We start from the raw sequence: 27,708 nt of genomic DNA, 5'->3' as shown, positions 1-27,708 counted from the left end.
TCTTCCAAGTGCTCAGCCACAGAGACAAGACAGAGGCAGCCTAGGAGAGGAGTGGCCTCAGTGGCTGACAGCTTTCCTTTTCTAGGTCCTTTCAGGCCAGCTTGAAGTCCTCCCTTTGGAATTCTTGAGACATCCCCATATCCTCAGAGTCAAGTGACCCTTTGTCGATGCTAGCCTATTGGGGTTTCTCTTATATGTAAAAAAGTTTTAACTAAAACAAGGCTTCAGCTGGGCTTAGGAAAGGGGAATTCTCATTGTGGCCATCCCCAGCTCACCCAGATGCTGCCCCAGCATGAGAGAATAGGCAGTGAGGAAGCAGGCAGGCCACAGTACCTGTCTTTCCTGCCTGTCAACTGGGGTGCCTACTCCAAATCTGGTGATGGTTTCAACAGGTGAAACCTTATAGCTTCAAACAACATACTGTAGTGGAAGAGCCTAGGGCTGGAGGCAAGAGACCCAGGTTCATGTCCCAACTCTGTCACCTGCTTGCTGCATGACCTCAGGCAAGTCTCTTCAGTTGTCTGGGATTCATTTCCTCATCTACCCTACTTATCTCAGGTTTATTGTGAGAATCAACAAAAGTTGTTATGCTGAAATCACTGTGCAGATTTGAGAGACTGAAAGCCACCCCCAGTATCTGTCAGCACCCTTCATGTCTCAGCACAGGGAGTTCCCATAGCCCCGATGGATCCTGAATGAGTGGAGATGCCCAGTCCTGCCTGGGCTCTGGCATGGAGTCATCCAGCTGAGGGTCCCTCTGTTCTAGTTCATACTCAAGTTCAAGTTCAACATGACTCAAATGACTTTAAGTCATGTTCCTGGCACAGAGTACATGTCCCTTCAATGGTTGCTTCTCTCATGAATCCTCTCCCCAGCCACATGACCCTGCTGTTTTTCCTCAAACATCAATTTTTTTGCCCTTCTATGGGGCCCTCTTTTCAGTCCCTCTTGTCCCTTTCCTCTGAGCCAATACGTGTCCAATTTTAAATCCTTGCCAAATGTCACCTATCATGACTTTACAGCACACTGAAGGCTCACTGTCTTCTCTGAGCTCCTTGATCATTGATTTCCTGAGTCACTTTTATAGCCCTCATTCTTTGCCAGTTATCTTCCTTTCTTTGCATGTCCCATCTTCCCAGTGGAATGATAAGCTGCTTCAGTGGGAGAAACATGCTGTATTTATCTTTTTTAAAGAAATTGAGACAGAGTCTCTGTTTCCCAGGCTGGAGTACAGTGGCATGATCTTCGCTCACTGCAACCTCTGCCTCCCAAGTTCAAGTGATTCTTCTGCCTCAGCCTCCTGAGTAGATGGGATTATAGGCACGTGCCACCACAACTGGCTTTTTGTACTTTTTTTTTTTTGAGATGGAATCTCTCTCTGTTGCCAGGTTGGAGTGCAGTAGTGCAGTATCGGCTTGCTGCAACCTCTGCCTCCCAGATTCAAGCTATTCTCTTGCCTCAGCCTCCCAAGTAGCTGGGATTACAGGCACCTGCCACCATGCCCGGCTAAGTTTTGCATTTTAGTAGAGACAGGGTTTCACCATATTGGCCAGGCTGGTCTTGAACTCCTGACCTCATGATCCACCTGCCTCAGCCTCCCAAAGTGCTGGGATTACAGGCGTGAGCCACCTCACCTGGCCTTAATTTTTGTATTTTTAATAGAGACGGGGTTTTGCCATGTTGGCTTGGCTGGTCTCGAACCTCTGACCTAAGGTGATCCACCCGCCTCGGCCTCTTAAAGTGCTAGGATTATAGGCATGAGCCACCATGCCTGGCCGTATTTATCTTTATATACCATGTTTCTCCACTCTTCTACCCTGCTCCCAGACTGCCTTTATTTTTGTGCCAGCTGTGGACTCAAGTCTCTGCATTTTTGTCTTGTTTCCCTACACCCTCCCAGTCACTTTCAGAAGTCTGCAAGGTGGACATCAGTGCCCCTTGGAGGGCTCTGGCAGCTGCACTCCCCCAAGGAGGGGTGAACAATATTTCTCTTGGTGCCCACACTGCCCTGGGGCTCTGCAGCCTTTGGGGCAGGCTGAGTGAGGACAGGCAGCCCTGAAGAGAGCGATAAGCAACGCATGCAGAGAAGCCCATTCCCGGGCATCCCCTGACTAGAGCCTCGTAGTTGGAGGTGGGGTTCAGATGGGGACAGAGGCAACTCCTTATGATAAAGTCTGGTGATTCATCTGAAATTGCAGTAGACTTGATTATTAGCTGAGAACTCTGGGCTTCCGACTTCCTCTGGAGTCACCCCCATGGCCTCATGCAGGTAAGGACGCCACCACAGCATAAGGACTGATCTGGTCCCATGTACACACCTGGGAGAAAAGGTGCCTGAAAAAGGTCTCTAGGAGGTGGCTCCGCTGTTCCCGCGTCACAGCTGCCCTCATCAGCTCCTGCTCCCGCAGCTCCCACTCCTGGAAGCTCAACCCGCTCTCCTTCAGAGCTGCCCGGAGGTTTTCCACCAGCGCCTGCCGCTCTTCCTCCAAGTTAAACAGCAGTACCTAAGGCGGCAATCCAAGAAAAGCAACCATTTGCCAAGGCCTCCTGAGGTTAGGCACTTTACATGGATTATGTCAGAGGGGCTTCAAAAAGAGATAATGTATCTTCTTTTACAGAAGAGGAAAGGGGCTCAGTAGGGTTAAGTGACTTGCTCATAGGTGTAGAGTTTTCATGTAAAGGCACATATACAAAGACATTCTTCCCTCTCTTCCACATTGGAGAAGGAAGAGGAGTTTGGGCAGGCCAGAGGATGGAGGGGATCATGAGCCAGGCCTCTGATTTAGCTCTCCTCCAAAATCTCAAAAAAATTCACTACCTCCTGAGATAAAAGGACAGGGAAGAGGGCTTTGCTTCTTGCAATGACACCCAGCTAGGATCTGACAGGTAGTCCTTAGGAAAGGAGGAGGCAGATTGTGGTTGCAAGAGTTAGGAGGAGACCATGGAGATTATGTCAACCAGCAGGCCCAGAGCAGGATAAATGTGTCCAAGTTTATCTCTCTATCAGGTACTAGAAGCCAGACTCCTGCACAATAACTATCATTCCCTGCCTCCTGGCCCCGTGCTCCTTCCCCTCCACCTGGCTGCCTCCCTGGCCTTGGCTGTGGACAAGAAGCCAGATGCCAGCTGAGCCATACCAGATCATACTCCTTGGGGATCTTGAGCAGCAGTGTGCGGCGTCCACGGTTGCTGGACAGGACGAGGTTGATCTGCTGTGGAGGCTGCAGCTGGATGGTGCGGAGCACAGTGAGCCTGCCATCTACCACACGGATCTGCCCGGGCTGCAGGTGCACCAGCACTGGCCGGCAGGGCTCCTTGCGGCCTTGCCATTCCAAAGCTGGAGGCAGAGAGACAGGGCTTCGTCAGCTGGGACCTGCCAGAGGTACACTGGGAGGAAGAGGGCCAGCTCAGGGCTGAATTTAGATCAAGGCTTCCATAGTTCATTGTCCCCTTCTGGAGTACTGAGGGTGATTCCCTCCCTGAAAGCCCGGGTGTGGCTCTAATCCCATGGAAAGAATAGTAATTATCATTACCTGAATGTTTACTATGTGTTCAATACTATACCAAGTGCTCTGCATGAACTAATTTATTTAATTTAAAATCTGTGAGGTAGGTGCTATTATTATTTCTATTTTATAGATAAGGAAAAAATATTTAGAGAAATTTAAATATCTGCCTAAGGCCCAATAGCCCATAGTGGTGGTGGAACCAAGATTCCAATCCCAATCTGACTCTGGACCTTCATTAGTCACTTCTCTATTGCCTGGACTTCCAGCGTGATAGGCTACAAATCAGCAGTGCCCAGGGATTCGTGAATCATAGTAACCCTGTACAATCTAGGCAGGGTCCAATGACTCCTGCACCTTAGGAACTCTGGAGGCTGCAGGACTCCAGGTCCAACTTCTGCTTAATGCCACTGCGGCCTTGCCTACAGTCCTAGAAAAGGGAGGCCTTTTCCTTAGGCTGCTGGGATGGCAATGGGTGGCTGTAGCACTGAGCCACTTCCTCCCTACGTCCATCCTGGCCAGCCCTAGGCCTACCTTCCGTGCCTCCCACGAGCTTCTCAGACACGATGCTCTGGCAGTCCTGGCCCTGGAGCCTCTTGAAATTTCTCATCCGGAGCCGGGCAACAATCCAGGCACTGAGCAGGCTCACTGGGAAGGGGGAGAGGTGGAGGTCTGGGGGATGGAAGCGGCTCCTTTCTCAGCTCCTTTCCTGGCAATACCCCCTATTCTCCCCACCTCCTAGGTCAGCTTGCTCAATTGTTTCAAATTGTGAAGTTTCCTGGGTGGAGCTGCTCTGCATCCCATGGGGAGCTTTGGGTAGCATCTAAGATGCCCATCTTGCCTCCTCAGTTTCCAACCCTCGTGTCCCTTCCTAGCCAGAGGCTAAGTCCAGAGTCTTTGTGTCAGGGACTAGACTCACCCCACCAGGTTGCTAGATGACCCCCACACAGCGTTGCCAAAGACCAAGCCCCAAGCCCTCACTCCAGCAACTATATGTGCCCCAGCCCTTGTTCTTAAACAGGGATTTGCCTCTGACAGTCCCCTAGGCCCAGGCTTGCAAAGAGCTGTGGTTTATAGATTCCCCCTGGCTCTTGACCAAAGCTGGGCCCAGCGGGGGTGGGGGGAGTCCCAGGGGAACAGGGAGGCAATTCCTCCTGGAGCTGATTTCTCTCCAGGCCAGACACTTCTCTTGTCCCTTCCGCCTCTAATGTTTTCTTCCCCTACCCAGAAGGAACGTGCTCTGTGTGGTTTGTTTTCATTATTGGAACCACCTGAACTGCATCCCCTAGCTTGCATCTCTCACCTGGCCCCACTCTGTTCATCATTTTACCTAAAGGAAAGCAGCAGAGGGTCCCGATGGTGACGCCGAAGCCAAATCCACTGCCCTCAAAATAGTCACGGACGATGGAGGGAGCACAGGCTGGCAGGCCTTCAGTGCTGAGCTGTCTCGGCTGTGGACAGGGGTCTCCTGGGGAGGAAGAGGAAGCCAGAGTCCTGGGTGCTGGGCCACAGGTGCTGGCACAGGATCACTGAGGAGGTTAGGGTGGCAGAAAGTGGGTGGGGCACTCTGGGTAGCTGAGGGGAAGGTGCTTCTTTGGGTAACAAATGGAGTATAAAATGAATCCCAACCTCTGTCTGTCCCTCACACACACGTGTACACACATACACCAGTGTGTACCTCACTGCTGTGGGGTTGGGATATCCTTACTGCACTCAGCTCTCCTAATATTATACCCAGCCTCAGCTCTATCGCAGCCAAATGTAAACCTCCTCACCAGCTCTCTCTGGGTCTCAGTTTTTTTGCCCTCACTCAGCACCTCCTGCAGTTGTGCAGAGGGGATCCTACAGAGCTGCAAGTGGCAGCCCTGGCACCTGGAGTTCCCAAGGGCAGAACTATAGCTCACGCCCCTCTTGGAGCACAGAGGTAGCCATTCAGCCACATTGAGCTGAGCCCAGAGCTCAAGAGGGACGAGGTTCCAGACCCACCACTCCCCCAGCCACCCCTTGGCCACTTACCTTTATGCCAGACAAAGACATTGGGCTGCAGAGCACTGGGGTCAACGTTGATAACAGCAGCCAGCACGTCCCGCAGGGTGGTATTTCGGATTTCTTCAATCTCCTTCTTGGAGAACAGCCTAAGATGGAGGAAGTAGAAGTCACTGGGATGGAAAGGGGATGCAGGCCTCCAGCAACCCCAGGCCCAAGGACCCAGTAAGAAAAGAGCCCCAGAGGGGTTTGGAAGTGGGTGGTGAGCTGGCTTGGAATCAAGGGCTCATGGGAGCTGTCTTAAGGCCAGGCAGAAGATCTGGGGCCCAGGCCAAGGTAGAGACTGAGGTGGAGGCCCAGCAGGCCTTACCCATTCCTGGTGTTCTCAAACCAGTAGCGGTCACCATCCCGCAGCCGCACAAACTGGTCGAGGACAATAGTGCTGAACAGGGGCCCGGGGTCCCCATGGCTCTCCAGGAGTCCCCCCGGGAGCAGCTCTAGCCAGGACAAGTCCTGGTTGTACAGGGAGGCTGTGGCCTCCAGTACCTGGAACCAAGATGGGGCAAGAGTAAGAGAAAGGACCTGGCACCCACCCTCAGGCAAAGAGATGGCTCCCAGGGATTCACCCTGGGAATGATGATAATAAATGACAGTAACAGTAACTCACTCATATATAGTGCTTATTATGCCCCAGGCACTGTTCTGAGTGCTTTACAAAAGTGAATGCCATTTATGGGAACCCTGTCACACATTCAACTGCCTAGTTTAACAAAGTTATAAAACAGCCAGCCAATCCCCTTCATAACTTGTTCTTGAAAAGGTATGAAAGTTGAAGGGACAAAATCAGAATGTGCAAAAGTAGAATAGTAGAATGAAGTCTTATAAAAAGTTTCTTCTTTAGAGTTAAACATTTTTTAATCAAATGCCTGATTATATATTACCTTTTAGAGAGTTTTCAAAAACATATCACCAGTATTTTCTACCTGACCTTTACTTTAGTTTTTTCCTCTACAATGTAAATAGCACTTGAACCAGCTTAATTCCACTGAGGCCCATTTGAAGCTAAAGATTTGCTACTTTTGGTGTGCCTGGTGAGTCCTAGCTATATATTGAGTTTATAAAGTTTATGAGCCCCCATGCTCATATAACTTCTTTATTGGCCTTTCAAATCTCCACTTTCCAATAATTCTATAAAATACTAAGGGCACGTCGGGTGCAGTGGCTCAGCCCTGTAATCCCAGCACTTTGGGAGACCGAGGCAGGCAGATCATGAGGTCAAGAGTTCGAGACCATTCTGGCCAACATGGTAAAACCCTGTCTCTACTAAACATACAAAAATTATCTGGGTGTGGTGGCATGTGCCTGTAGTCTCAGCTACTCGGGAGGCTGAGGCAGGAGAACCGCTTGAGCCCGGGAGGTGGAGATCGCAGTAAGCTGAGATCATGCCACTGCATTCCAGCCTGGTGACAGAGTGAGTGAGACTCAGTCTCAGGAAAAAAAAAAAAAATCAGTAAGGGCAAAAGGCAACAAAATAGGCACACAATTATAGAAACACTGCTGTGTCAAGATGATAAGGTCACCCAATCTGGTCTCTTGGCTAGCAGGCATGCCACCAGTCCAGGTGATAGCTCACGTTGTAATAGCTGATTCCTGAAAGGCAGCTTTAACATGCAAGAAAGCACAGCTTGTTCCTAAGTCAAGGACCTTCTATATCCACTCAGGAGGGTGGAGAGAATAGTAAATGAGATAATGCCTATCAAGTGCCTGTCACACAATATATGCTCAATACATGCTTGCTGGATCTGAATAATCAGAGTGCAAAGCCAAATCTTGCTGGTCTGGTAATCTTCATCTTGATATGTAATACTGGGAAAAGTGATCTGGGTAAGCCCTCCCCCTCCCATTTTGGTGCTTGTCTCTGGTATTCAAGTTTCACTGCTCATCATCCATATCTCAGGCCCATGTGCCTCGTTCTTCCCACCCTACCCTCTGAGTCTTGACCCCTCCTCACAGTGTCATCACTCCAGGAGAGTGCAGTGTTGATGTCCTGCCAGCGGGTAATGGGAGGCAGGCCCAGCGCTGCCCTGGCCTTGTTGTAAGAGGGCAGGCCCAGATCTCTGCCCCGCTGCAGGCAGCTGGCCAGGTGGTCTGTGCGGGAAAACTTCAGTGGCCCAGGCCAGAAATCTGGAGATGAGATACCAGAGAGTGTGAGGGAGCTAAGGGCCACCACAGCAGTCTCCAGTCCAGGCCCCAGGCTCCAACCAGCCCCAGGGAACTTGAACCAGAAGGAGCCATGGTCAGCAGATCAGAAGCAGTGAGTGCAGTGCAGGCTCCCAGCCCCAGGCATCCCTTCATGCCTGGCTCTGGAGGTCCAGTTGAGCCTCTTCCCAGAGGCCAGGAGTTCACATCCTGCAGGGACAGCCTCAGACTCACCCCGCACATCTTCAACCACCACATGGTCCTCTCGCTCTGCAATCTGGGAGGTCATGCCCAGCAGCAGTGCATCTACATCTTCAGCACTTTGTAGGCTTGGGTGCTTTATAGGTTGGGGGTGGGGAGGAGAGGGGTGTGGTTAATGGGGTCATAGGTTAGACAGCCAGGCTCCCTCCACATCATCATCCTTATCCCTGAGCCCACCCAGTCCTGCTGTTTGCTCCCAAACCAGTGGGACATTCCTCCTCTACAGTTTGATTCCCCACTCAGGATGAGGGATGTCCCCATCCAAAGTCCATGCTGCCTGACAGAGGTCTGTACAAACACAAGGGATCTTAATATTTTCCTTCTACCTTGGCATATTTGACAATGTGGTTGGCAAAGGCATTGGAAGATCTAGGTCTTGGTCCTTTGTTAGTAACCAGCTGTATGAACTTGGGCAGGTCACAGGCCCGCTCTGAACTCAGTTTATTTCCCTTAATAAAAAGGGACTCTGATGAGGGGGACACTGAGGCCTCTTTTGATTCAGCTCCAGGGCTCTGATTCCATGGCTTCTTTTCTCTTTCTCCCCACTCCCTTCCCCTCAGCAAACACTTTACACAAAGTATCTCATTTTGCTTTAAATTAATGATCAATGTTCTTCACCCATGCTGGCCTGGTTTGGATGGATGGACAATCCCCTCTAATGTCTAAGAACCCCTGCTTCCTCCCCGCCTCCCTCACACATACACATTCACACACTGCCAGGGGTTTTTGTCTAATGGGAAGTTTCCCTGGGGCAAGTGAGACTAGCTGGAGTACTCCAAGACCTATAGGACACCTAGAGCTGTCAAGGGAGAGGGAAAAGGTGGGAGGGAGCAATGAATGCAGAACCACACCTGCACAGGCCCTGCCAGCCCTCCCACAGCCCTGAGGTGGGGGTGGTGGGTGGCTTTTGGCCATGTCCAGGTACCTGGTCACCTCAGACTTTGGAGGGGAGATGCCTGAGGTCCTCCAGGCTGCCTCCTTCACCCTAGCCCATCCCAGCTGCCTGCCTCAGGCTTACTGCCCACTTTCACCATGAGCGTGTGTGTGCACACACACAAATCCACCCACATCTGTGGCCCCCTGCTCAGACCTCACGGCTCCAGTAGCTGTTGCAGACCCGGAGAGCTCTGGAGACACTTGAGTTCCGATTGATGACCCCCTGGAAGTGGCAGCTGGCATTTCTGAAATGCAAGGAGCAGGGAGATGGTGACTGAGTAATGGGGTTATAATGTCAGGCATCAGCTCTGGTCTCTGAGGTGGTAGCCAGGGGCCCCAGGCCACTGCCTATCAGAGGTGGCATGTGGTTCTGACCTTAGTATGTCCTGGAGGATCTCACTTTTGGAAGGTCCCTTCCACAACATCAGACCAAATATCTAAAACATTAACACACACACTCTCTCTGACTCTCTCACAATATATGTATATACACACATATATATATAAAATATATATACACACAGTTATATATACAATATATGTGTATATATATCATTCTTTTTTTTTTTCTTTGAGACAGAGTCTTGCTCTGTCACCCAGGCTGGAGTGTAGTGACATGATCTCGGCTCAAGCAACCTCCACCTCCTGTGTTCAAGTGATTCTCCTGCCTCAGCCTCCCGAGTAGCTGGGACTACAGGGGCATGCCACCACACCTGGTTAATTTTTGTATTTTTAGTAGTGATGGGGTTTCACCATGTTGGCCAAGATGGTCTCTGTCTCTTGACCTCATGATCCGGCTGCGTTGGCCTCCCAAAGTGCTGGGATTACAGGCGTGAGCCACATCGCTAGGCCTGTGTCTTTTTATTTTTAAAATTCCCTTTTCATTATTTTGAAGCCAATATTTTCCTTCAGATTGCAAACATTTTAGAATTCTCTGCCCCTAAAAGTCTGCAGGCTCTGAGTCCTGTGGTTATAGCTAAAAATGTCCCCAGTGTAGTGTCAAGACATGAGGGCTTTGTGACCCCCTCTGAACCTTTATTACTCTATGTTTAATGGGCGGGTGGGTGGGTGGTTAATCGCTGTGCCAGCTGCAGGAAGACTGCAATAAAAGTACTTAAAAACCACAGTGATGTATCTTTTAAAACAATTGTTTTCCTTCCCCTCTCTATTCATCGATCCCTTGGGGAATGGGCACACTGTACATAATCCTGTACAGTGGGCTCCTGAGGGCAGATTTTGCACAATTGACAGTCCCATCCCTCCCAGCACACAAACCTTTGAGCCCCTCCCTCACCTCATGTAGACGCCAGGGGGCACCATGGTAGAGAGGAACTGCTCAGAGGCCGCCACGAACTCGGAGGAGATGCTGGGGTCCAGAAATGGCCGGTATCCTGGGGAATAGGAGAAGAAAGGAGGGAAAAATTTACCCTTAAATCCCCAACATACTCTACACTCCACGCCGCAAAACACTCTCACGCAAGCCCTCCTATCCTCCTTCCTCACTCCCTCACCTGTATACTCCGGGAGTGTTTTCTGCAGGAAGCTGGGCAGCCACTCATACACAGCGATGTTCTGAGGGGCAGAGAGGGGCGAGGGGAGGCGCGAGTTGGACCAGGCGGGGCCTGGAAGGGTCTGAGCCCAAGGACTGCTTCCATGTGGAGATAAGGACCAGGCAGGGGCAGTCATGGGAGAAACGACTCAAACAGGAGCGGCGTGAGGCCTGTCCCCGCAAGGAACTAGGGCATTTGGGGCAGTGGGGGTGGGGAGGTGATAAATAATCGTCGCCAGCCAGATTTCACCTATAAACAGCGCGTGCCTCCCTATCATTTACAGGAGCTTCCCTAGACCTCGGCTGTCTGGGAAGGGGTTTCTGGGTGAACGTTGTCCACGGATGGGGAGCTCCGTGGGCAGCGGAGTCTCCGGTGGGCCTGCACGCGGAAGCGGGGACGTCGCAGGGCGGGGACGGCTGACCTGGTAGGTGGCGATGACCCTCTTGCGCGCGTGCTGGAACAGCTCCTCGTCCCCCCAGTCTGGGTGCTGGCGGGCCAGCCTCTGCGCGCACAGGTTGTGGTAGCGGAACCAGAGCAGGCCCAGCGCCTGCAGGAAGGGCTCCCGGTTCCCTCGCTCCGCCCCGAAGGCTGCATCCGACGTGGGGGCGCAAGGGGGGAGATGAGCCGTAGCGTGACCCCGGGAGCCCACACTCGCAGACCCCCAGCCGGCCCCGTCTCGCCCTCGCGGCCTCACCGTACAGCCCCCGGGGCCCGCTCTGCCCGGTGGCGGGGTCGGGCGCAGCCCACATGAGCAGGGGGTTCTGCGAGTCTCTGGGGAAGGCAGGGTCGGGCCCCGACGCCAGCTGTCCCCCAGAGAAGCTCCGCAGCGCGTCGTTCCAGGAGTGAGAGGAGCCATAGATGGCGCTGCCGTCCAGCCAGCCCGTCACCTGGTTGGTCTGCGGGGCAAGCGGCGGGTGAGCGGGGGTCGTGGGGGCGGCGGCGGGCCAGGGAAGGCCGGGGGGCCCAGGGGGTGTCCGGGGCTGGGGAGTGAGCGCCTCTCCCTGCCAGGCCCTTCCAGGCCTGCAGCCCGGGCCCCACCTGCCTGGGGTGCAGCCCCTTCCTGCCGCCTCCCCTGGCTCACCAGGTCCCGGGGGTTGCTGGGGCTGCGTCCGGTCTCTGGGTCCCAGCGGCTCCTCTGGAAGGGCAGCACCACGTCCCCACGCTGGTCGGGGTCGAACACGGGGTCTCCGGGCGGGATGCGGATGTTGAGGAACTCGGCGGGGCAACCGGGCGTTTCCACGCTCAGCAGGTCCGAAAGCAAGTGATAGCCTGCCGGCAAAGCAGGAGAGAGTGCTAGGGCCAGGGAGGGCCACTTTCCTTCCTACCCTAGGTATCCAGTCTCTCTCCCTCCCCTGAAGCTTCAAAAAACTCAGCAGCCATTATAGACAAGTCCAAGCCTTGACCTCAGACACTCCCTCCCAGTCCTTTGTCTCTTCTGCCCTTCTGTGCCTACACCTGGTCCAAGCTTTTGTCTTGACAGTTTGGCTTTCTCCTTGGTAACTGGGAGGTGCCCTGTGAGTGTTCCTAGGCAAACGGGGTGGCAGCACCAGCTCCAACATGCAGCAGGAGCCACGCATTCCCTATGGGCCAGCCACCAATCCTCAGTCACTGGGGTCAGGCCACCATAGCACCCCCTTTTGACTGCCCCTCAGTCCACTCTGCCAGAATCAGAGTCCTGCCCTAAGCCTGTTCTAGAAGCCATGGGGCAAAGCCTAAGAACAGGGCCCCCCAGAGAGTCCCTCCCAGATTATTTTCATGTTTCTGGGTCTGCCACGCCTTTACCTACACCAACAACACAACGTGGAGGGATGCTTATTTTCCCTAATCCCACCCTCATCTTTCTGCATGGGAAAGATTTCTGCCTCCCCAACCAGACTTCACTTCAGCATGGATCCTCCCTGCACCTGATTCTACCCCTACCAAGCCCCACTGCCTCCTCCACCTCTCGCCCTCATCCCTTAGGCCCTCCATCACCCCTCTTCATATGCAGAGGTGTCCAGCTGACCCCACCAGCTTTCTTCCCCCAGAGGTTGAAGTTCTCACCAAAAAAGACCCCCAACACTGTGCGGTTTCTCAGGGAGGCCAGCCCTGCAGGGCCCCTTGAGATGGTGTTGCTAAGGTCTCGGGGGTTGGGCAGGTGGGGTTCTCCCAAGGGCTGGTACACGCCATCTGCATAGCTGGCTGGGACCAGGCGCTGCAGCCGGGAGCCTGGGGTAGAAGGAGTAAGGATAAGGATGAATCTTCAGTGGGCATTCTTGACCCCCTCTCTCCCAGGCTTCCCACCATGCCATGGAATCTAAAACCTTGGAAATGGATGGCCTTTGCTGGTACCTGCCAGCTCTTGCCCCGCAGCAGTCAGTCCACCCTGGCCCCGGGGCTCTGTCCTCACTTGGCTCTCACTTACCTTTGCTGCCCCATCTGTGCTCCATGAGGTTATTGTACCACCCATCAAATCGCTGCACCTCCCATGAAATGGGGTTCTGAGCGCCTGTGTGAGAATGGAGGGAAGGGGCAGCTGGGCAAGTCAGTGCATGAGAGGACAGGCAGGCCTGCCGGAAATGGGTGCTGTGAGCCTGGCACTTGGAGCAATGGAAAGTGGATACCTGGAGTGGATGTGAGAGGTAGGATGCAGAGGGAAAAACCGGGCAAAGCAGTTTCCAAACTCAAGCCAGATCTTTAAGCTGCTCAGTGGGGGAGACGTGGCAGGGAGCCAAAAAGCAGTATAGCAGGGAGCAGTATGTGCTGACAGATGGCCTCAGAGAGGAAGGGGGGCTGGAGGAGAGCAGTGGCGATGGGTAAGAGGATACAGGGTACTTCAACTCCCTTCAAACTTCAGCTCCCTGGGAGGACAAAACAGGACAGAATCCATCCCCAGCCCTAAGACGCCACACACAGCAAGAGCCAGCCACACTCCATACCTGAGAAGGACACATCATTCTGTGACCCATCCCTGGGCAGGGTCAGTGTGGTGAGGGACCTAGTCCTCTCTGGCTGAGCAGATCCCAGGGCAGGGGTGTGGTGTTGCTACTGCTTTTTTCCCCAGTTTCTTAAGTAGGACCGGGGACCAGACTGGTGATGTGGATAACCTTGCCCCTTCTCTGGGGCATCTTGTCCCCAAACAATTCCTCCTCTTGATCCTTTCATACTCTCCAAAATGAGGGTCCAGGAGGGAGCACTCAGCCTCTGGGGAAAGAACTAAGGAATGAGGAATGGAGGGAAAATCCAGAATGAAAAATGGAATCAGGGATGGAGCAGGGATCTTTCTGATCAGTAGATCAGATGGCCAGCCTGATTGTTTCCCCAAGACTAGGAGTCTATAGGTTTGGGGCTTCCTCTCTGCTCACCTCAGAGAACAGACACACACATTTGCACACTCACTCAGCAGGGAGCTGGGGGAAAAATGACTCAGCGCCTGATGTTTGAGCAAAGAACCCAGCTAAGGGTCCAAGATTTGGGGCAGGGCCATACATGTGATATCTAAAATAAGATGAACCTGTGGCACATAAAGGAGTGAGCCTTTGTAGGACGGTACAGGGTAAGTGTCTCTTAGAGATAAAAAGTCAGAGCTGGAGGAGAAAAGGAAAATCCAAAGCCAAGGAAAGAAGAGGGCTGGAAGGAACATGAATGTGAGCAGCTCTGGCAAGGGAGGAGCTGTCGGGAATGTGTCACGATCCTGCCACCTCCAGCCAGGACAGATCCTTTTACAGGTTTTCTCTGCCTTCTGCTTTTGCATCTCCCATCCCAAGTTATCAAGGACTTGCTCTTTTAAAGAGCACTTTTTAACTTGTGGCAATGCAAGCCCACTTCCCTCCACAGAGGTCCAGACTACGGAGAACAGTCTCAGATTCCAGTAAGAAGCTGTCCACTGAAGATGGCAACATGAAACTCTTGTGGAAGGTATTGCTTTTGTTTTTGATCATAATGTTTAAAAATATTGATGACTCCCCTTCAGCTTTGGGTCTAATCTGACCCCAAGATGCTTTATTGTCTTGTGTATCTAATCAATCTTTTCCTATTTTGAGTCATAGGCCTTGACTTTATGGGAAACAAGAGAAGATAGTGGAGAAAGAAAGGGCCCCCAAACTGTAAGGAATAAAATAGGAAGTGCTGACGTGGAAATTAAAGGCTCCCTAATTCTGTGCATTTGGGGATAATTTTCATTCCATTTTCCATCCATTTCTTCAAGAGCTAGAAATGAGCAACTCTCACATGCAGGGCACTGTGCCAACTAAAGACTAAGGATACAGATGAACATCACATGGATCCTGTCTTCGGGGGAGCCCAGAGGATGCTGGGTTCCTCTGCTTTTAACCGTGCTTCTTCTCCAATCCGTACTCACCCACAGGGGTCCATGGCCCAACCAGAAGTGTCCATGCTAGAGCCAGGCAGAAGCCCATGATGAAAATAATAGGGGCTCAGGGATTAGAATGTCCCAAAATGGAGACCCTAAAAAAAGACAGGACAGAAAATGAGCCCTAGCTGCTTAGAAGAAGAATCAGGTCAAGACCTCTGCAGGACTCTATGAATCAAGGCCTGGGGCTGGGCCAAGGTCACAGTAGGTAGTTCAAGAGACTCACTCTTTCCCAAGATTCTTTAATTCACTCAGCAAATACTTGATGAGCACCCTTTATGTACCAGGCACTGACCTAGACACTGGAGATTAAGTAATGAACAAAACAAACAGAAATCCCTGGTACATACCTTCAGGGACTTTGTCTTCTAAAATTAGTTGGAAAACCTTGCTTTGGCCCAGCTTCTTGCAGTGTGTTCCTTGGACGGAGCCTTTCTTGGGGATCAGGAGACGGCTGAGGTCTCAGTGCTGCTGCCAGTCCACGGTGGGATCTTAGATAAATCACTTCTCCAGTCTGATCCTTGGTTTCTTCTTCCAGCTATGGGAGCAAATATGCCTGAACTGTTTACTTCCCAGCATGGTTGCCAGAATCAGATGTGAGAATGAAGTTGAATTCAAAGCAAGAAAAGTGACAGGTGTTATGCAAATGTGCTACAGAGAGGGTAGGTGGGAGACTGACGCTTTTGGTTGGATCCAGAAGGGATGCAGTACCAGGCGCTTATGTGTTTAGTGCAGGCTTCCTGCTCTCTCCACCCAGAGTCAACAGGGAAACAGAGGCAGCAGAGGACTCAGGCTGTGACTCCTGAGTGATGCAAGGAGTACCCAAAGCCAGTGAAGACTTCCTAAAGGCAACGTGGAGATTGGAGATAGGATAGAGGAAGGAAGGAGCTCAGGGAAAGCCTCATCCCCAGCCAGATACCAGGGCTCCTGAATGGGTTGTCTAGAGGAGAGAACCCAGGGAGTGACCTCATCCCCATTCCATCCCTACTAAACAAATGAAAAAACCTAGGCCCTGCCCTAACTGGAAAGCTCAGTATTCCACCTGCTGTGTTCCACAGAGTCTGTCCAGGTGCTGGCCTTTAATAGTGCGTGAAGAGCTGGCTCTGAATGGTTGAAGCTGTAAATCTGGATATATGAAGTACCCGCAGGGATCCTTCCCTGATCCCAAGATGTCCTGGCCCTTCACCCCCTCCAACCATGTCTTCAGGATCCTTGACCCAAATGCTAATGTACGACTCAGCCCCTAAGGGCATGAAGTGCCCTTTCAGGCCAGGCTGTGTGGGATGACCTGAAGAGGAAGGTGGACATGCTTAATAACCACTCCTTGTGGATGGGTTGCCTTTAATAATTTACACAATGACATGGGGCAGTAACTTCTCAACAACCTTGAAAGGAAGGCACAACCCCAGGACAGAGCGATGAAGCCCCAGACAGAGCCAGCGGCAGAACCAGAGAGAGAACACAGGCCTGCCTGTTCTTGCCCCACATGGCCGCTTTTGCAGCCTGAAGCTCTAGAGTGGTGACCCTGTTGGCCCTGAGGTGTGAGGAAGATGGGTCAAGGTCATGGATTCCAACCTGGGAGGGCTGACGGGGGAAGCTTGGATCCTAAACCCCAAAGCTTCCTCCCTGGTATGTTGGACTGGTGCCAGGAGAAGAATCCTTAGGCCCAGGCAAACTGGGCCACCCAACATTCCCAGGTCCCGAAGAACCCAGTCTCTCTCAAAACCTTGACTGGGCAGAGGACAGCCCTAACAGGGCCTATTTTAGCCTTAGGATAAGATCCGAAGAGTAGGGGGCTAGTATTTCCCTTCCTTCAATAATAACGTGGCCGAGTGGCCGCTCCCTCGCCACCCTGCACTTAGAGCTCCCTACCTCGGAGCGCCCCGGCCCGCGGGCTGGGAAAAGCCCTCCCCGATCTGACCTGCGGCTACGGAGTCACCTGAGCCCCGGACTGCAGCTTGGCTCTGGCCTGGCTTCCAGCTGTGCCCTCGGAGCCCGCTCGCGTCCGGTGCCTCTCCAGCTCTGCGCCGGGACGGGCGGGGCTGGGGGTGAGGAGGGGACGGCGCGGCCCGGCTCAGCAGCGGGGCGGGGCGCAGTGGGGCGGGATGGAGGCTGGAGCTGGGGGACCGGCTGAGGTGCTTCAGGCGACCGCAGTGCGCAAGGTGAGACGGCGAGGGCTCGCGGGGCGCAGGTAGAGATGCACCGTCGGTTTCGAGGGCAGGGCTAGCGCGGTCGTATGGACGGCGAAAAGCGCAAGTCCGCCTCCACAAGTCCCACGGGGCTGGGGAGAGGCGGGGAGGCGGAGAGGGTGTGGGGAGGGGAGACTCTCCTCGAATCCTCTGGGCACCGTCGGGTTTGGGCTCGGTGTCCAAGACCATTGATCACCTGCCGCCCACAGACCAGGCCAGGCGTCAAAGCAAGTCACTCATCCGACCTAAACCCCTCTGAGAGCCTGGGGTCACGTCTCCCTCCGGGGATCCTCGTGAGATCTCGGGGGTCCCACCGCCCTGCGAGCCGCGCCCATGCCCTGCCAGACCCGGAACAGCATCGCTAGGTTTGCGCTGGAGCTGCTGGGGATGCTGGGCATGGGTGGGGGGCGCAGAGGAGGAGGGGGGATTGGGGGGACCGCTGCGGAGCGGGCAGACCCCGGTACTATGGTCCTGGCGCACCCAGCTCGTCTCTGTCCGAGGCCGGGAGTGGTAGGCTGCGCTGCGGAGTCTCGGGTGCAGACTGAGAAGTTTGGGAGTGACTTGAGGAATGACTGGAAGCACCCCAGATCCGGTTTGTCCGGTTACAGCCGGGTCCTTACTTGAGTTACGAGACGAGTGGGGGTCGGACGGGAGCCCCACAGAGAGTAAGGGCTCGCGTTTGTTCACAGAACGTTGGGACCTAGTTCCCTCTACTCACACCCCCCGGGGCGCTTTGTGTGAGGTTCCAAGGGGGAAGGCGAGAGACCTGGGCTGCCACACACGCACTGTTTGGAAGAGGCGAAGGTAGGGAACTATGGTCCAGGTGTGGGTGGTGGAGGATGCGGCTCCTTAGGTCTGTGCGGTCCAGGTGATTTTGAAGGGGGTCTTGAAGTGCTTGCTTTCACCCAGGCACCTAGGGCTGTACCTTCTGCTTTCATCCAGACCAAGTTCAGATCAAATGGGAGCTCTTCAAAGAAAGTGTTTGGTAAGAAATTGGGGAGGCAAGGAAAACCTCTTAAAGCCATAAATGCCACAAGGTTTACAGACATCGAGTCCTCATCCCAGTTTAACTGGAGTCTAGGCAGTTTGCCTTGCATGATTCTACACCCTCGAACTCCTTACCCATATCAGCCCTTACTGGGGAATCCTGCCCCCAATCCACTTTCAGATCCTGTTCCATTTCTCCACATAAATCCTATTGCTGTGCAACATCACACATATACATCCATACACAGACACACAGACACTCAGACCCCTTCCTTGAAGAGGAGAGCCTAGGACAGGAGTTTCTGACAGGGTCCCCTTAGCTAACCACAGCTGTAAACTTTTAATGGGGTCTACCCCAACCAGAGAAAAAAGCATCACATTCCAGTAGCTGTGCATTACCAGGCAGAGGTCTTGGCAACTCCAGCCCTGTCACCCACTCCCATCTTGTAGAGAATTAGTGGTCCTTACTCTATGGGTTCCAGCAGATGGGGGAGGTGGGCAGGGAGAAGACTTCAGGAAGAGAGTCCTGTCAAGCTACAAGAGAGGCCACAGGACATCAGCACATAACTTTGAATGATGAAGGCTGGAGTTTGTTCTAGGCTGAGTTTTCTTAAAGATTGTAACTTTATGTTTTACCCACCCCTCATACACACATAGGAACTCCAATCTGTGGCAGGTAAGGATTGGGTAACTGTATCTGTAACAAGACTGAGCATGAGAAAAGTCTTCGGTACATATAGGGAGCCCAGAAAGGGAGAATGGTGCCTCTTCCTCCCTAGGCCAGGTGAGAAAGGAGGACCCCAAAGTATGGGAGTCTCCCCTCGCCCCATGAGAAAGCAATCCAATTTTGTCACAAGGGCCTCTGATGAAATAACACAGGTGTGTATATTACTGAGAATAACAGAGTCTGGGTGGTTCTTGTGTCTTTGTCTCTGTTTATCTACATTTGTAGGTATATGTTTGACTGTATCTTGTGTCGGCTTATTTACATCAATGTACACTGTGCATATATCCTAGTCATGGTGGTGAGGTAGGGGAGAAGTGGGTCAAGTTAATATTGATATGTGATTTTATCACATTAAAACTAATTCTACTGTGAGATGCTACTTGACAAGCCAAGAAGAAAGATGTTCCTCAGGGAAATACAAGCTTGTAGGAAAAGCAGGACTGCTGAGTGTGGGGCCCTCTCATTTCTGTCCCACCTCTTCATACAGAAGCCCTTCATACAGTTAGCTCAATAATGGAAACCAAGCCAGGTGCCGTGGCTCACACATGTAATCTCAGCACTTTGAGAGGCCAAAGCGGGTGGATCATGAGGTCAAGAGATCGAGGTCATCCTGGCCAACATGGTGAAACCTCGTCTCTACTAAAAATACAAAAATTAGCTGGGCATGGTGGCATGTGCCTGTAGTCCTCAGCTACTTGGGAGGCTGAGGCAGGAGAATGCTTGAACCCGGGAGGCGGAGGTTGCAGTGAGCCGAGATCGCGCCACTGCACTCCACCTGGTGCCTGGCAACAGAGCGAGACTCTGTCTCAAATAAATAAATAAATAAATAAAAGAAAACCGAATTAGTGTCAGAGTCATTAAAAATTAACTTTAAATTAGGCACTGCAAATTAAGGAAGACCTAAATTATGAAACTGAACAAGAAGAAATTAAGAAAGGCAAATTTCATTTACCAACTGTCTTTTTGCTTGTGTCATCTTCAATAAATATGACATTTGGGAGAATTAGAAATAAGTTAGCATTGTTCTTGTATACTTAAAATACAAAAAGCCTTTTGTTAGTGTTTCTTTTAAGCACATGTTAATAGAGATGAGACATTTTTGTAAATTTTTTATAACATCCCTTTAAAACAAATGCGAGAATAATATTTAACCCTGACTGAAATACATTATATTATCTCTTATTCACGTATATTAAAAATACTTCTTTCTGAATTCCAACATAGAACATATGTTCTTGCTGTTAGCCTTGCTTTACCTTCCTATCTTATTAGCCAAGATATTTTATGTTTTATAGGCTTTCCTCCTATGGACTTTTATTTAAAAATATAATAGCTTCAGTCGAGATGTCATAAATAAAAAATTCTTAGATCAGTAAACATCTGCTTTAAAATAAATATCACTATCACAAATTTTACAAAATAATTTAATTCTCAAATTCTTAGTTACTCATTTCAGCTATGTTTGAGATGTATAATTCTGATTCAATCAAACATGAAAATTCATGTTTGGATCTTTGTTAGTCTTGGAGGCCTTAAGTATTGGAAGACACTTTCTGAAAATTTTGAGGAATTACGAATAGTTGACAGGGTTAGTCAAATCCCTTCTTGCCCAGTCCTTTGCTCTGTACTGGTAATACTCAGTTAATACTGAATTATAAGTATAGTACAGGGCAATGAGGGAGCACAGCTCCCCCTTGTGTGCAAAATCAGAAGAAGCCACCTGTGGGGAGAGGCACTCATTCATAATTATTCATTTGATCCAGAGCCTCATCAGTATATTCTACAGGCAGGGGATGCAAAGATGAAAAGAGGAAGTCTCTGCCCTCAAGGAAACTACAGTCTAATTGGGAGACAGATGTTCAGACAATTAGAGTTCAATGTAATCACTGTTATCAGGAAGGTATGTTCAAAATGTAATCAGAATGTTCCAAGTGGGAACTCACATTGGCTCAGTGGCATCAGAGGAAACTTCACAGAGGAGGTAACACAAGCTGAGACTTGAAGGGTGAAAAGGCGCCTGCCAAGAGAGTGAGAGCATTCCAGGCAGAGGAAATAGCATATCCAAAGGTACTGAAGGCTTGAAAGAACATGTCAGATTGAGGGAGAGACCAGTCATTCAGTATGGCTATAGATTAGGCTGGGCAAAAGGTGGAGCGAGTATAGGCAGGACCAGGTTATAAAGCACTTTATATGTGATAGTAAGAAGATGAGATTTTAGCCAGAGCAGAGAATTAAAATGATCATATTTATTTATTAGAAAAAAATTATTCTGGTTGGGCATGGTGGCTCAAGCCTGTAATCCCAGCACTTTTGGAGGCTGAGGCAGGAGGATCACCTGAGGTTGGGAGTTCGAGACAAGCTGACCAACATGGAGAAACCCCTGTCTCTACTAAAAATACAAAATTGGCCAGGCATGGTGGTCCATGCCTATAATCCCAGCTACTCGGGAGGCTGAGGCAGGAGAATCGCTTGAACACAGGAGTCGGAGGTTGCCATTGCCGATATCACACCACTGCATTCCAGCCTGGGCAACAAGAGTGAAACTCTGTCTCAAAATATATATATTTTTTGTTTGTTTGTTTAGAAAAAAATTATTCTGGAACTAAAAGATAGGATGAGCCTGGGTTAGAGCAGAGGCAGTAGAAAAGGAAATACATGGATAGTTTCAAGAAGTATTTAGGAGGTAAGATGGTCCAGGTGTCCGACTTAGTTGATTGCCCAGTGGTGACATTGCCAAACATACAAAGACAATAGAATAAAAAGCAGGATAGAGACAATGAATTCCATTTGAGGGGCTGTTAGAGTTGAGGCATCAAGGGAACATCCAAATGAAAATGTCCACAGGGTGGCTGACCCTTTTGAGTTTGGAGCTCAGATAGGAGTACTATCTGAAGACATTTGAGAACCATCAACCGTGAGAATGGACGAGTTTGCTCAGGGAATCTTGAATACTGCTGAAAGAAGACAGCCACGACAGATTTATGGGGAGCATCAACATTTAACATGGAGGGAAAAGAACTAGTAGAGGAACCACAAAGAGATGGCCAAAAGCAGGAGCCCCTGGAGAACATGGTGTGATGGAAGTGCAAGGAGGTAAAGTTTGGAGAAAGGGGGCATGGTCTCCAGTGTCAAATACCACAGAGAGGTCAAGGAGGGTGAAAAGTGAAAACTGCCCTTTGGATTTAACACTTAGTGGCCTAATGGAGAAGTCAGGGATGAGGAAAAGTCAGATTGTGATAGGTTGAAGAGATAAGGCAGTGGAAATATCAATATACACTGTTTTTTCAAAAGCCTGACTGTGAAAGGAATAGAATAAAATAGAATGGTAGCTGGAGGGGACCAAGAAGATCCAGAGAGAAGGTTCTTTTTCTGTGTGTTCTTAAGGTGGGAAAAATTTAAGTGTACCCTTGAGAGAAAGAGCCAGCAGAGGAAATGAAGCTGGAACACTATGAAGGGAAGAGGGACAACTGATGATAAAGGTGGTGGAGAAGGCAGGCATGAATGGGCTAGAGCCCAGGAGGATGGATTTGCAGAACGGGAGAGAAGAGAGATGCCTGTTCCTCAGCGATGGGAGAGTTGAGTAGTTAAGAAAAAGCAAAAAACAAGGCCGGGCACAGTGGCTCATGCCTGTAATCCCAGCACTTTGGGAGGCCAAGGTGGGCAGATCACTTGAGGTCAGGAGTTCGAGACCAGCCTAGTTAACATGGGTAAAACCCCCTCTCTACGGAAAATACGAAAATTAGCCGGGTATGGGGGTTACACGCCTGTAATCTCCCATGGAGGCTGAGGCAGGAGAATCGCTTGAACTCAGAAGGTGGAGGTTGTAGTGAGCCGAGATCGTGCCACTGCACTTCAGTCTGGGTGACAGAGTAAGACTCCATCAAAAAACAAACAAACAAAAAACCTTCATGTTAAAACTGACACTTAGGGGTTAAGTGACTTGCACAAAAGACAAAATTTAAAGTTAAAACTGTCTGTCCTTCTGTCTCTTTGCGTGATACCATGCTACTCCCAGAGATAGCACAAGAAGGTGCCCAGCTTAGAAGGAGAGAGGAAGGCTGGGAGCTAGGGCATATTAGGAGAATCCCAGCGTTAGAACTAGAAGGGACCTGGAGATTATGAAATGATTTATAGATGAGGAAACCAAGGACCCAGGAGGTTGTCGCTTACCAGACCAATGTTAGTAAAGAACTGAAACTAGACCCAGAATGGATTCCAGCTCAGGGTTCACTTGAAGAAAGATTGGAGAGGCTGGACATGGTGGTTCATGCATGTAATTCTAGTAGCACTTTGGGAGGCTGAGGAGGGTGGATTGCTTGAAGTCAGGAGTTCAAGACTAGCCTGGCTAACATGACAAATCCCCGTCTCTGCTAAAAAATTTAAAAATCAGCGGGTGTGATGGCGCGTGCCTGTAATCCCAGCTACTCAGGTGGCTGAGGCATGATATTTGCTTGATCCTGAAAGGTGGAGGTTGCAGTGAACCAAGATGGTGCCACTGCATTCCAGCCTGGGTGACAGTGTGAGACTCTGCCAAAAAAAAACCAAAAAGACAAAAAAACTTAAGAACTTAATAAAAAATTTGAATGTACTCCTTTTTTATTTACTTAAGAAAAGAAAGATTGGAGAAAGAGATAAATGGAGTAATAAGCAATGTAATGTCCCCTCTTTCCCAACTTGGTAGCTTGTTTCCAGTACTATCTTAGCACTTTGTATACACAATCTCATTTCATCTTCACAATGACACTTACAAGATAGACATTGCTATCTCAAAGTTTTAATAAAACTGAGTGTCTGTAGATATCAAGTAACTTGCAAGAGGCAGAGGCAGAATTCAGACCCTTTGGAGCTGCTTGACTCCCATGCTCATTCTTTCACTATAACTCTTTATAAGACAATGTGTGGTCAAACTAAATTATGGAGCCTTCTGGGCAAACTGAAACCCCAGTACATATCACACTTCGGGAAATGAGGAAAACTGGGATCATTGACTCTAAGACGCATTTTTTTTTTTTTTCACATTTTGACATCTCTGGAATTAGGTATATCTCACCAGGAATGGTGGCCATGGTTTAATTGGCAAGACTTTCTTTTCCCCTTTCTTTGTGCTAAAATAGTAGTGTGTCTTGCAATCGGTTCTGATATTTGACTAAACACAGTAAGTTCAGCTACCATTTTCCCAATATCCTGTCTGCAAAGGAACAAATAAGAGTCAAACAAGTTCTGAAATCAAGGGACGGGCAGAGAAGACCACAGCTAGGGTTTGAATCTGGCCTAAAACTTGGCCTGGGAATTTGAATCAGAGAGAAGGACCAATGTTGATAATGTGTGGAAGAGAAGGACATCTGGCCCCAGCACTGCCTGATAGAGGGCAGGTCCCCTTCCGTGCTTAGTTAAGTGAACTCAGTGAAGCTCAACTGTTCTGCAGTTGCTAGAACAAGAGCCAGGGTGCTTGAGAAAGCTGGACAGACTTGTGTAGGCAGTGCCAGGTCTGCAACATCCTCTGAGGATGTGGCTGGATTATATACTCAGCAGAGAGCTGCCTGGCCTTTGTTTTTTCGGGGACTGAGGAAGAAAGTCAATCTTTTTGTAATTTGTACCATCTTTCACCTATGTCTTCACCTGATAGTAAATATAGTTCCTTTTATGTTCTGTGATCTATCTGTGCTAGGGCCCTGAAGGAGAGAGAAGAGAATTATATTTCTTGAGACAGTCCCAGAAGTAACAGAGAAGCCTCAAGGGTGGTGGTAGCACTGATTTATGGAACTTGGGGGTTAGGAGAGGAGCATGGGCAACAGAGACTGATGGCAAAGACCCTCATTCTGTCACCTAAAAGATGGGGAGATGGATGGCTGAGGGGCAGTGGAACAGCAGTAATAGCCGATGCTGCACAAAATGTGAGCTCCAGAGAAGAAGGACTTGGTCTGGCTCATTCTGTGCCATATCTCCAGTACCAAAAACGGTGCCAGGTACATTGAGGGCATACAATATATGTCTGTTGTTGTTGTACAGCATTGCCTCCCCTGCACAACCCCACCAAAATGGCTGCTTTGGGACACACGTTCCCCTTCTATGCTGGCCCCAAGCCAACCTTCCCAATGGACACCACTTCGGCCACCATCGTCATGATCTTTCTGACTGCACTGGCCACTTTCATCATCATCCTGCCTGGCATTCGGGGCAAGACGGTGAGAAACCCAGTCCTGGAGCCCCCAGCCCAGAGAGACCATAGCCTCAGGCTGAGGGGTTCGGAGTCTCTGACTACAACCGGACTCAGGAAGGAGACCCCAGTGCTAAGAAAGCATCAGTACCACCCCAAGCACAGAGCCCCTCATTCATTGATTCGACAGTTCATTATTGAATGCTGGTGGGGCATGGTGGCTGATGCCTGTAATCCCAGCACTTTGGGAGGCCAAAGTGGAAGGATTGCTTGAGCCCAGGAGTTCAAGACCAGCCTGGGTTTATAGACCTCATCTCTAAAAAAAACAATTAGCTGTGCCTTGTGATATGCATCTGTAGTCCCAGCTACTTGGAAGGCTGGGGTGGGAAGATCACTTGAGTGGCTACAGTGGTTTGAGATCACATCACTGCACTCCAGCCTGGGCAATAGAGATCCTGTCTCAAATAAATAAATAAGCACTTATTATATGCCAGACACTCTGATTTCAACTGACCAAGTGATCTCAGCTTTAGAATTCCCACCCCTCCCTCCAGTCTGGAAACAGGAAGGGCAAACATGGAAGGAGGGCGCTCCTTACTTAACCCACCCACCTTGCCACTCAGAGGCTGTTTTGGCTGCTGCGGGTGGTGACCAGCTTATTCATCGGGGCTGCGATCCTGGGTGAGTGTGAAGTGCAGCTGACTTGGGCAGCTGTCTCCATCCCATCAACTCCCTCAGCAGCCTTCCTCTCCTCTCCTTGTTTCCCCACAGCGGTGGGCCCCTGCTTCAGGGTGGCTTCCAGATCCTGCCCATATGCCTCTCTCACCATGGCCTTGACCCCTTACTCTTACCTTGGCCTGAAGAGGTATCACTCTGGGAAACAAGCTGGATGCATCTCCCCAACCTTCCTAACATTTTTATTGCTGGGGGTGGGTGGGGAAAGGAGGTCAAAATGAATGTCTGTGGGGAGAGGACTCCAGGGAGGAGGGGAGGAAATGGGGAAGGGCTCTCTGTTTTGACTTGGTGATTAGGCAAATAGGAGAAATGATAATCCCTATGAGATGGGGCACAGTGGCTCACTTCTATAATCTCAGCACTTTGGGAGGCTGAGGCGGATGGATCACCTGAGGTCAGGAGTTCAAGATCAGCCTGACCAACATGGGGAAATCCGTCTCTACTAAAAATACAAAAATTAGCTGAGCATGGTGATGGGCACATGTAATCCCAGATACTTGGGAGGCTGAGGCAGGAGAATTGCTTGTACCCGGGAGACAGAGGTTGCAATGAGCCAATATTGCACCGTTGCACTCCAGCCTGGGCGACAGAGCAAGACTCCAATTAAAAACAAAAAAAAATAAAATAAAAGAAAGTCTCTGTGTTCAAGCTATCTGTGTTTGCCTTGCCCAGCATGGTTTAGGTTTGTGCTTCCTTCCCAGCTCCCTGAGTAACTCTCCCTAAAGCAGGGAGAAAGGGAGGGAAGAGGGAGAGGTAAAGAGTGTGACCAAGGGAAATCCCACACGTATGGCTGGCAGACTTACCCTGAGCCAGACCCTGGCTAGTTAATAGGTATCCAGTTATGACCAAAACAGACATAGACGCCTTGTAGTTCTTCTGACTCTAACCTAGTAATGCCACAACCTCTCTGAGTTCCCATATGTTCAACTCCCCAACCCCAGCTGTGAATTTCAGTTCTGAGTGGTCTGTGGGCCAGGTCAGCACCAACACATCGTACAAGGCCTTCAGTTCTGAGTGGATCAGCGCTGATGTTGGGCTGCAGGTCGGACTGAGTGGAGTCAACATCACACTCACAGGTGAGGGAGGGCTCTTCCCTGTGAGGGAGGGGAAGGCTCTTGTCTTTGGGATCTATGTTTGGTGTGGTCCGAAGAGCTATAGGTTGCCTGGCACTGGGGCTGGGGGGATATGTGGGTGTTGGAGGCATGGTAGGAAGGGAAGTTCAGGGCCTTGGAAGCTGCCTTCTCTCAGTTGAGACCACTTCCTGTCCCTCTGCCCTGTGTGGGTGAGTTCCTACCTAGGCCCCACTCTGGCCCTTGGGTTCCTATAGAGCACAGCTGCCTTGTTCTCCAGGGACCCCCGTGCAGCAGCTGAATGAGACCATCAATTACAATGAGGAGTTTGCCTGGCGCCTGGGCCAGAACTATGCTGAGGAATATGCAAAGGCGCTGGAGAAGGGGCTGCCAGACCCTGTGCTGTACCTAGCCGAGAAGTTCACTCCAAGAAGCCCATGTGGCCTGTACCACCAGTATCGCCTGGCAGGACACTACGCCTCAGCCATGCTGTGGTGAGGATGGGAAGGGGATGGGGTGGAGGCCCTGGTAGCCTAGATTCAGGAACAGGGTTTCTACCCATCTCTTCTCCACTCATGTGCGTATCTCAGGTGGGGCGGGCTGGCACTAGTCCCCATGGTGCTGGCTTGGGAAGTCCATGGGAAAGAATCCCTACCTCCTATCTTTGGGTCACTCTTGGGTCCCTGAGCCTACATCTGGACCTGTCCAGCTTCACTAGCAGGTAGAGGTACCCAGGCCAGTCCTCACTGGGTCCTGGCTCTCCAGGGTGGCATTCCTTTGCTGGCTGCTGGCCAATGTGATGCTCTCCATGCCTGTGCTGGTATATGGTGGCCACATGCTGTTGGCCACAGGCATCTTCCAGCTGTTGGCTCTGCTCTTCTTCTCCATGGCCACATCACTCACCCCACCCTGTCCCTTGCGCCTGGGCGCTTCTGTGCTGCACACTCACCATGGGCCTGCCTTCTGGATCACATTGACCACAGGTAAGACCCAGCCGTAAAGACAAGTGCTGGAAGGCTCAGGGCCAGGGAGGGAGGACCTGAGAGCTGATGTT

At 50.7% G+C, this 27,708-nt stretch overlaps 2 protein-coding genes across 15 annotated transcripts in view; one reads left to right on the top strand and one right to left on the bottom strand.

Moving 5' to 3' along the window:
• The window catches only part of DUOX1 (dual oxidase 1), a 35,127-nt gene extending 18,312 nt beyond the window's left edge, over positions 1 to 16,815 (bottom strand). For 3 of the 9 annotated variants that reach the window (XM_054239581.2, XM_054239584.2, XM_078334157.1), the window contains exons 1-16: positions 15,140 to 16,815; positions 14,778 to 14,884; positions 12,843 to 12,926; positions 12,482 to 12,646; positions 11,520 to 11,707; positions 10,860 to 11,334; positions 10,183 to 10,279; positions 9,043 to 9,133; positions 7,926 to 8,028; positions 7,504 to 7,676; positions 5,863 to 6,038; positions 5,523 to 5,641; positions 4,837 to 4,974; positions 4,041 to 4,154; positions 3,138 to 3,337; positions 2,319 to 2,504 (exon numbers count right to left, since the gene is read on the bottom strand). In XM_054239581.2, the coding sequence (XP_054095556.1) occupies positions 2,319 to 2,504; positions 3,138 to 3,337; positions 4,041 to 4,154; positions 4,837 to 4,974; positions 5,523 to 5,641; positions 5,863 to 6,038; positions 7,504 to 7,676; positions 7,926 to 8,028; positions 9,043 to 9,133; positions 10,183 to 10,279; positions 10,860 to 11,334; positions 11,520 to 11,707; positions 12,482 to 12,646; positions 12,843 to 12,926; positions 14,778 to 14,835 (2,367 nt within the window). In that variant the 5' untranslated portion in view covers positions 14,836 to 14,884; positions 15,140 to 16,815. Of the gene's footprint in view, positions 1 to 2,318; positions 2,505 to 3,137; positions 3,338 to 4,040; positions 4,155 to 4,836; positions 4,975 to 5,522; positions 5,642 to 5,862; positions 6,039 to 7,503; positions 7,677 to 7,925; positions 8,029 to 9,042; positions 9,134 to 10,182; positions 10,280 to 10,399; positions 10,461 to 10,859; positions 11,335 to 11,519; positions 11,708 to 12,481; positions 12,647 to 12,842; positions 12,927 to 13,041 lie in introns of all 9 variants that reach the window. The other 6 variants (XM_054239585.2, XM_035259545.3, XM_054239582.2 and 3 more) reach the window with 5 other exon arrangements.
• Positions 1 to 27,708, top strand: part of DUOXA1 (dual oxidase maturation factor 1) — a 48,852-nt gene that overhangs the window by 19,685 nt on the left and 1,459 nt on the right. Inside the window, exons 2-11 of one of the 6 annotated variants that reach the window (XM_078334160.1) lie at positions 10,722 to 10,862; positions 14,255 to 14,335; positions 15,328 to 16,951; positions 17,188 to 17,343; positions 17,668 to 17,782; positions 24,702 to 24,877; positions 25,473 to 25,530; positions 26,526 to 26,660; positions 26,935 to 27,148; positions 27,420 to 27,637. In XM_078334160.1, coding sequence (XP_078190286.1) covers positions 24,731 to 24,877; positions 25,473 to 25,530; positions 26,526 to 26,660; positions 26,935 to 27,148; positions 27,420 to 27,637 — 772 coding nt within the window. In that variant the 5' untranslated portion in view covers positions 10,722 to 10,862; positions 14,255 to 14,335; positions 15,328 to 16,951; ... (1 more) ...; positions 17,668 to 17,782; positions 24,702 to 24,730. Of the gene's footprint in view, positions 1 to 10,721; positions 10,863 to 14,254; positions 14,336 to 15,327; positions 17,344 to 17,667; positions 17,783 to 17,887; positions 24,878 to 25,472; positions 25,531 to 26,525; positions 26,661 to 26,934; positions 27,149 to 27,419; positions 27,638 to 27,708 lie in introns of those variants that run through there. The other 5 variants (XM_078334161.1, XM_035259554.3, XM_078334159.1 and 2 more) reach the window with 5 other exon arrangements.

This window comes from Callithrix jacchus, chromosome 8 (genome assembly GCF_049354715.1).
Source record: "Callithrix jacchus isolate 240 chromosome 8, calJac240_pri, whole genome shotgun sequence".
Taxonomy (NCBI): domain Eukaryota; kingdom Metazoa; phylum Chordata; class Mammalia; order Primates; family Cebidae; genus Callithrix; species Callithrix jacchus.
This window is presented reverse-complemented; position numbering and strand designations above follow the sequence as displayed.